The 7,720-nt window shown below is 40.0% G+C and overlaps 1 protein-coding gene across 1 annotated transcript in view; it reads right to left on the bottom strand.

Moving 5' to 3' along the window:
* Positions 1-3,803: 3,803 nt before the first annotated feature.
* hpse2 (heparanase 2) overlaps positions 3,804-7,720 on the bottom strand; it is a 54,460-nt gene continuing 50,543 nt past the window's right edge. Inside the window, exons 11-12 of the mRNA XM_034608431.1 lie at positions 7,204-7,350; positions 3,804-4,539 (exon numbers count right to left, since the gene is read on the bottom strand). Of these exons, the coding sequence (XP_034464322.1) occupies positions 4,377-4,539; positions 7,204-7,350 (310 nt within the window). The 3' untranslated portion in view covers positions 3,804-4,376. The remainder of the gene's footprint in view (positions 4,540-7,203; positions 7,351-7,720) is intronic.

Below are 7,720 nucleotides of genomic sequence, written 5' to 3'. Positions count from 1 at the left end.
AAAAGTCTTATATATGTTTAAATGTTACGTAATACGTAAGTTATTCTCCACTTGGCTTCTTCACCTTATCTTCAATATATGGAGAAGTGTAAGTAATTCTGAGACTCCTTCATATCTGTTACACTTAAATTTAATTCATTATGGTTTTAGGACTTTTTGAAAGCCGCCAAAACTCTGAAAGAGCTTTTCTCTTCTTGGTCTTTCTCCAAATATCCAACTCAGTCTTTGCACAACATCCATATTTGTAAGATCAACTTTCTTTATCTTACTATACAGAACATTATGCAGCTCATAATTAAATGGACAGTGGAAAACAAAATGAGTTTCTACATCATTAAGACATTGGACAGATCCTGTATGAATGCTGGAGAGAAGGGAACACCTTGTAGGAGACATGCTGCACATGCTACATTCCCAAATACACACTCACCAAACACCAGGCTGTTTCTCAGAGACTGTTTCGATGGCTTCAACATATCTGTGTTGTATCATAATATTCTGCACTCGTTGTATGCTCGGCTTCTGAGCGGCGCATGGAACCCCATAGCAACATAAATATTTATGTTTTATTAACCTTTCATGGGTCAAAATGGTCCAAAATGCCAAGAGTTCTACGTCGTCGTGGGCCAGAGTCTAATCAAGTCCATCAGTTTTCAGGGATCCAGCGTTCGTGGAAGCCTTATTTAAGCTGACTCCTGTATATACAGAGTAAACATCACGGACTCCTCAGTGTTTGCTAAAACGGCATGGGGACCTTGCATGTCTCAAAATGAATCACTGAGTGTAAACAGTGCTGGGCAGGCCCGGGTAACAGTTACCTCCGCTAAGGAGGCACTGTCACGCAGACGTGGCCAGACACCAGACACGTCGCGTCCTCCTGCATCAGCAGACAATTCGATTTCTGTCAGAGGAAGTGACGCTGGTCAGTTGTTATCGCAGGGTTCAGGTTTATACGAACCAGGTTTGTGTGATCCAAACCATTTTCCATAGATTGAGTTGATAAGATCCTGAGCTGAACGTCGGGAGGTTCACAGAGGCCTCGTTATTACTCAGGTCAGTGATTGTTAACCCTTTACTCCGAAGGTCAGACGTACTCAATTCACTCAGGGAACAAACCAGCTACAGTTTTTTTCGAACCTGTAATAATGTAGTTTATGTTTTGCTTTTGCATTGAAGCACATTTTCTATCATCCGTATGAAAGGTAGCTGATCTGAGAGTTTTTCAAACTAACCCTGACAACTGATTTCAAGCAATTTCCTTGAGAAAGTCCAGCTCGACTCAAGGTACTGTACGTTAACATGTCTGCCGTGTCCTCCAGGTTTGTACGCACTTTACAAATAAAGCATGTCGGCACATTCATCTAAAAGTGCTTAAACACAGCATGGTTCACATGGTGAGTAATATTTTTCAGTGGACCAGGTGTTAATGAGCCTGGTTTGATTCTTACATGTCAACAATGTCGGCCCGCTTAAAATGAACCACATGTGAACGGAGGAGTTCAGACATTTCTGTCGCTGACGTGAAAGCAGAGAGCCAATTTTCCATGAGTGGAACTTAAAACAAAAATATAATTAAAGGTACATGCTTTGGATCACAGCTCTTGAAGGGTCGCCAGTGTTAATGACTCACAGTCGTGAAACTTCAGATGAAGCTCGAGCCCACCTTGCTTTCGGTGTAACAATCTGCGCCCTGCAGTTCTTGCAGTGCGGTTTTTCGCCGTGCAGTTCTTCGCGCGCCATTGCTTGCCTGGGAGGAAGTGAAGGGTCTCGAGCAGCGAGCGTTTTATCATTATCAGGGCAGAGCACAAGATCTAAGTAGTCCTTCATCTCCCTGCATGATCCCAGCGAGCAGATGCATCAGCAGACACCGAGCCAGATCTGGCCCAGGTTTTAGTCTATCCGGGCCAAAGCTGAGGTCTGGAGGTTTACCCCACCCCGGCTTCATGTTTCCCATCAGCAGCTTCCTCGTGCAGTGACAAGACAGCTCTCTTCCCACTACAAAGACTCGCTCCGGCCGCTTCCAGTGTGTGCATGTGCGTGTAAGAGCGAGCGAACAATGCTAACGCCAATCCTCCACTACCTTTGTTTTAGGACGTTTCTAGAATGTGACGGATTTCATTTGTAGCTTCTTTCTTCGAGGGCATTTCTGCTTTTCTACCTATCAGATCTTTCACGTCTCTTTCTTCTTCTTCTTCTTGTGACCATGTGCTTCTGCAGATTCCTGTCTAATGTCCAGTCCGGCTGCATCACTCCATGTTAATTCACGTGAGTAATTCACGCACAACTTGCAGCACAGTGAGTTTATTGTAGGTCTTTCAAGAAATATACAACTTTTCAGGTATTTGTAGGTGTTTATTATCAATGTAAACTCTTTCTTAAACAAAAATAATATATCGGCACACTTTACATATTAAAATAATGCTCTCCAGAAATATAAACATCTCTACATTAACTATAAAACATTCAGAGGACAAATGTTCTTTTTATTGAACATGTTCAGGCTCCTGCTTTGTCTTCCACCATGTACATCTACAAATATTATTTCATTGTTCTGTTTTTACTCATTCTGTGGTTCAGAGAATAACAAGCTCATTGTAAAATGGTCCAAAAATTATGAAATAAATGCAGATGTGAAACTTGGGTTATGGATCATTCTAATGGAATTACGAAAAACGTCTGTGCCTGTGACATTTGCAAATTACTCATAATGAAAACGCTCTTTAAACTATTTTAAATTTTGCTTTAGAGTTGGGGCATATTAACATAACCGAGTCCTAAAATATAAAGAAATATAAAGACAATGTATTTATTCATATAAATTATACTGTTTGTAAATAAACATATGAAGCTTAAATCCCTTATTTCCAATATTCTTTTTTTATGTACAAAACATTATCTAATAATATATAACAGTAAATCTGTACACAATTATGTAAAATATATAACGTACATTTTCAAAAACTAGCAGCATGAGAGGATTATAAACGGTGAGATCACACTGAAGTGATAGTGATACCTTCAACTAAACCTGAAAAACTGGATTTTCGAATCTAAAGCAAAACCCAAGTTTTGTGTGGACGTGGGCTACGTGGGGACAGATGTTGTGGACGGGTTCACATTGTCCTTCGGCTGTGCATCTGATGCAAAGCAGCACCAGCGACACATTACTCTGGATTTAAATTGAAACCTGCAGCAGAAAAGCAACAACACACAAAAACAAGCAAAAGAACAAAAAAACACAGCCTTTGAAAGAAACAGATTTCCCTTTGAGCCACTGTGATGTGGCGAGGGAAAGAAATTTATACCTTCAGACTGGACAGACACATCAGTAGCTTTTATCAATTTAACACATGCATAGACGCACACACACACACACACACACACACACACACACACGGACACACACAACACTTGGTTAGTCCTGGACTGACCTCATACACACCTCGGCATTTTGTCTTTGTGGAAAGCATCAACTCAAACTAAATGTGATGTGTGTGTGTGTGTGTGCCTCAGAGACGCTGCCGGCTCAAAGTTTTCTCTTTCTGTCAATGGAAGATTAGAAAAAGCTTGTAGCAGACACAGAGATAACTTGAGTTGTAATCAGTAGAGCGCATACCTCCGCCAAGGCCCAACAGTCCCCTTAAACACACACTCATAGAAAGGGAAAAAAAGATCCTGGATCCGCTCCCCGTTCCAGATCCGCACCAAAATGTAATGGGCTCTTCCCTTACCCACACCGCATCCTTTCACCAAGTTTCGTGGAAATCCGTGGTGTTGTTTTTTGTGTAATCTTGCTCACAAACAAACAAACATACAAACCAACCAACCAACAAATGGACAAGGGTGAAAAAACATAACCTCTGTGGCGGAGGCAACAAAAACACATTGCTTAAACAAGTCCAAGAATTTGGACCTTTTCTTTAACTTCAAAACATAAACTTCATACACAGACATAGAACAACCATTGTCTATACATATATAAACCTTATAGCATATGAGGAACTGCCTGTGAAAAGAACTGAAAAGTGTTCAGTGCAGCCCAGAGTGTGTGTGTCGTGGGCAAATCTGTCTTTGCTGGAGGAGGGAACGAGGAGGGAAGGGCTGAGTTTATTTTAATTTGGATGGTAAAAATATTACCGTTGAAATAAATGTTTGAAGAGGCTGTTGTTAAAGCTGAAGACTCAGCCGTACTCAAGCCATGTGTCCACTCTACTGAAGAGTCCTAAAGTCCTGAGTCCTAATTCTGTTTTCCTGGACAATGCAGATCAAAAATGAAGAGCCACACTGTTTTTGAAGCTGTTAGTCAAGCTGACAGAGGGTTGGTGGTTTGAGTTCTGAGCATCACCCCCGTATCTCAGCAGCGAAGGGGGTCTGTGTTATCTTCGACAGGCGTACGCGTTAATATTTTTGATTACATAAAAGCCTATGGTCATGGGGGGCATGGCGATGGTCCGTCCAGCCCTCAGCGTCTTGGGCTTGAGCTCCGGGAACGTCTCGTTGTCCAACATGAGCAGCTTCTCCCCGTTCAGCTGGACGTGTCTGCAAAGAGGAGTAGACGGGAAACACGGACCGCGTTAGCTCAGTCAGAGTAAAACATGTCTGACAGAAAGATGAGGCCGGGAGATGGATGGAGATTGGATGATTTGGCTTCAGTGGGTCAGGGTAATGATTTTGTCAGTTGTCACTAGGGGGTGCTGCTGCTACAAAACTGCTAGGTCACAACTGCATGGCAGCAAAACCTGAATTTGTGAGGGGGAATCTGCCTAAATGAGAGAAAGCTAATTTATTTGTCCACAGCAGTTTCTTGGAGTCAACTGCATGGAAATAGTCAATTTTAAGGCAAATTATTTATTTGCCGTGTTTGAACTGCAAAATCTTTACAACCTAGAATTGCACTCAGATCAGAATTTTTACTCCAATCTGCACCGAATTTCACACACTCATAATTATATAAAACATCCCTGATTTGTCATCAAGATCCATGAATTATTCTCTGAGAAATCAATGAAAATGTTGAAAAACTCCTTATCTTACAATGTTTAAGAAAGAGAAAAAATATCTTGGATCTGCCCCTGATCTGGATCCTCACCAAAATTGAATGGGTTCTTTCCAGACCCATACTGCATTCTTACACCAAGTCTCATTGAAATCTGTCAAGTAGTTTTAGTGTGATCATAATAACTATCAGACAGACAGAAAAACAAAGAAACCCAGATGAAAACATAACCTCCTTGGAGCAAGGTTTTCAAGTACAAATTGTTTAAATTTGTATTTTATATATTCTAATTTATCATGTTTCTTAAAATGACCTTTGCCGGTTGCTATAATGCTGTGTATTCAACAACTTGATTTCACAGTAGTGTCAAAATGAAGTAAGTTGTTGGAAACAGCTTAAAAAATTCTTTATTCTCCTTGAGGGGCGATTTCAGCACAAACTAGATCTACAGTGATGTAACTGAAAAATGCTGCGGACTGTGAAATACTCCTATTCAGCCTTGCTCGGTTAAATGGAAAACCTTCTCTACTTTCTTTCTTGCACGGGGAACAGAGTGAGATGCTGCAGGTCTTTTATTCTTTTGATTCCTGACAGTTTCACTAATAATTTTACGATAGCAAAACACAAAACATAAGTATTATTGCCGCAGAGTAGTTGCGTCCAGTTTTTGTAAGTTAAAGTGAACTGGGCACACAGATCCATCATCAGCGAAATATAAAGACAATTATCACAAAAAAGACGGGACTGTTATTAATACGGGGAAAAAAGATCAGTAGAAAAATATAATGAAACTTTTTGCTTGATTTATTTTACCCATTTCAAATCCATCGTTTACATTTATCCATAAAACCTGGTGTTTAAGTACCGTATTTTGGCGTTGATGATCACGCTATAAATTTAAACTATTAACTTAAACAGTATTTATACACTAGTGTCACCTTTAATTTCCAGCTTTTGAACTTGAAGCGCGGCTGTTATTAGTAACCATTTTTATTATGTTATAAAGCTGAGGATTGAGGCCAAACGTCTGGATATTTTTACGTAAGCCTGAAATTCAGTAAAACAACTTGAATAAAGCTCCTCTCAATAAGAAAACTTATGAATCAAACTGCATTACACAAGACTTGCTATCGACATTCAAAGACCTGCATACTTGGCCAGTGATATAAAGAAAAAACCTACTACTCAAATTTATAGACATCTGGTCTTGCTAAATTTTTCATAAAAGTGTCCCTGCGCTGCGTGTGGCAACAGGAAGCACTTAAGGCCTGAAAAAGGTCCGTCGTTAACTTACTCTCTTATTAATTCTGTTGTAATACCTAAAACATCCTCCATCATTATGCTGTTATTGAAGGATCATGGCTGAGCCTCTATTAAGGCCGTTTGTAGGTATCGTATAACACAAAGACGAACAGACAGACACACACACACACACACACACACACACACACACACACACACACACACACACACACACACACACACACACACACACACACACTCCTGTTATTCCAGGATTTGAGGCTTAAGTCGGAGTCAGAATAACAGGACAGGGAGAACTCTGGTAGCCAAACGGTTAAAGCGTTTCCCACAGAATTGGTGTCTCTCTGTGGCCGGAGCTTTTATAACTTAGTTGGCGAGTTTCAGTATAGCAGTGCAATATATTATTACTATGTGAATTAATAACTAGCCTTAAAAGTTCTTCAACAATAAATGAAAAATCGATGTACCACTTAAATGGTTCAATAACAGTTGTATGACTTAATGCGACTACAATGTAGATAAAGACATCTTAAGTGTATGTTAGCATGCTTTCTGGTGCATATTCACAACGCGACCCGACGTGATTTATACAGCTCAAGAGCCGTTTTCTAGAAATTCATTCACTGCAGCTATGGATGAATGTTTAATGGTTGCAAAATAAAATTGCTCAAGACCCATGAAGCTGTTATGAAAACTCATTATCCCTTTTCCTCATCTTGACGGTTTTCAAATCTTAAATATTGTTTTTACTTATTTTCCTTTATTTTATAAAAGCAACAACAGGACTGGAAGACTCATGTGTGTCTCCAGACCAGTGCATTTGTCTCGTCCGATCAGTGTGAATGAATGGAACCGAAGAATACCCCAGTGTTGTCCGCACAGACAACATACTGAATGCCAGCTTGTGTGTATTTGTCTATGTGCGTTGAGAGAGTGTTACTGACTTGGCTCCGAGTCCGTCAGCGCCATAGGGTTGCAGCAGGTACTGATGGACCGTCTTGTTCCGTAACGTTCCCGCTAACTTGATTTTCTTCCGCGACCGATGCAGGTTGATGATGTAGATGGTTATGGAGCCTCTCACATAGTTATGGCTGGTTACACAAAGAAAAAACATAATAATTTTCGTTTAGCTTCAGAAAGAATATTCCGGACGAAAGAATAAAAAATAAAAAAACTGCTCCTCTCCACATCTGCTAATGGGGATTCATTATATATTATGTTGCCATGTCGAATAAAATTCTCTATAATTAAAGATGACTACAAAGAGGGGAAAGTCTTTGATATTTTTATTACATATAGTAATGGAATCAAACCGCTACTCCTTGATCTAATCAAGATCAAAAGGGCCTGCAGAAAAATAATAAAGATAAAGCAAGCTCAAGATGGGAGATCCGTCACAATGTCCTTTATCATCCTCTATATTTAGCATGACTGATGATAAACCATATTTAAGTTTCAAAG

Source organism: Hippoglossus hippoglossus, chromosome 15, assembly GCF_009819705.1.
Source record: "Hippoglossus hippoglossus isolate fHipHip1 chromosome 15, fHipHip1.pri, whole genome shotgun sequence".
NCBI classification, from domain to species: Eukaryota; Metazoa; Chordata; class Actinopteri; order Pleuronectiformes; family Pleuronectidae; genus Hippoglossus; species Hippoglossus hippoglossus.
Note: the sequence above shows the minus strand (reverse complement) of the source record. Positions and strands in the feature narration are given on the sequence as shown.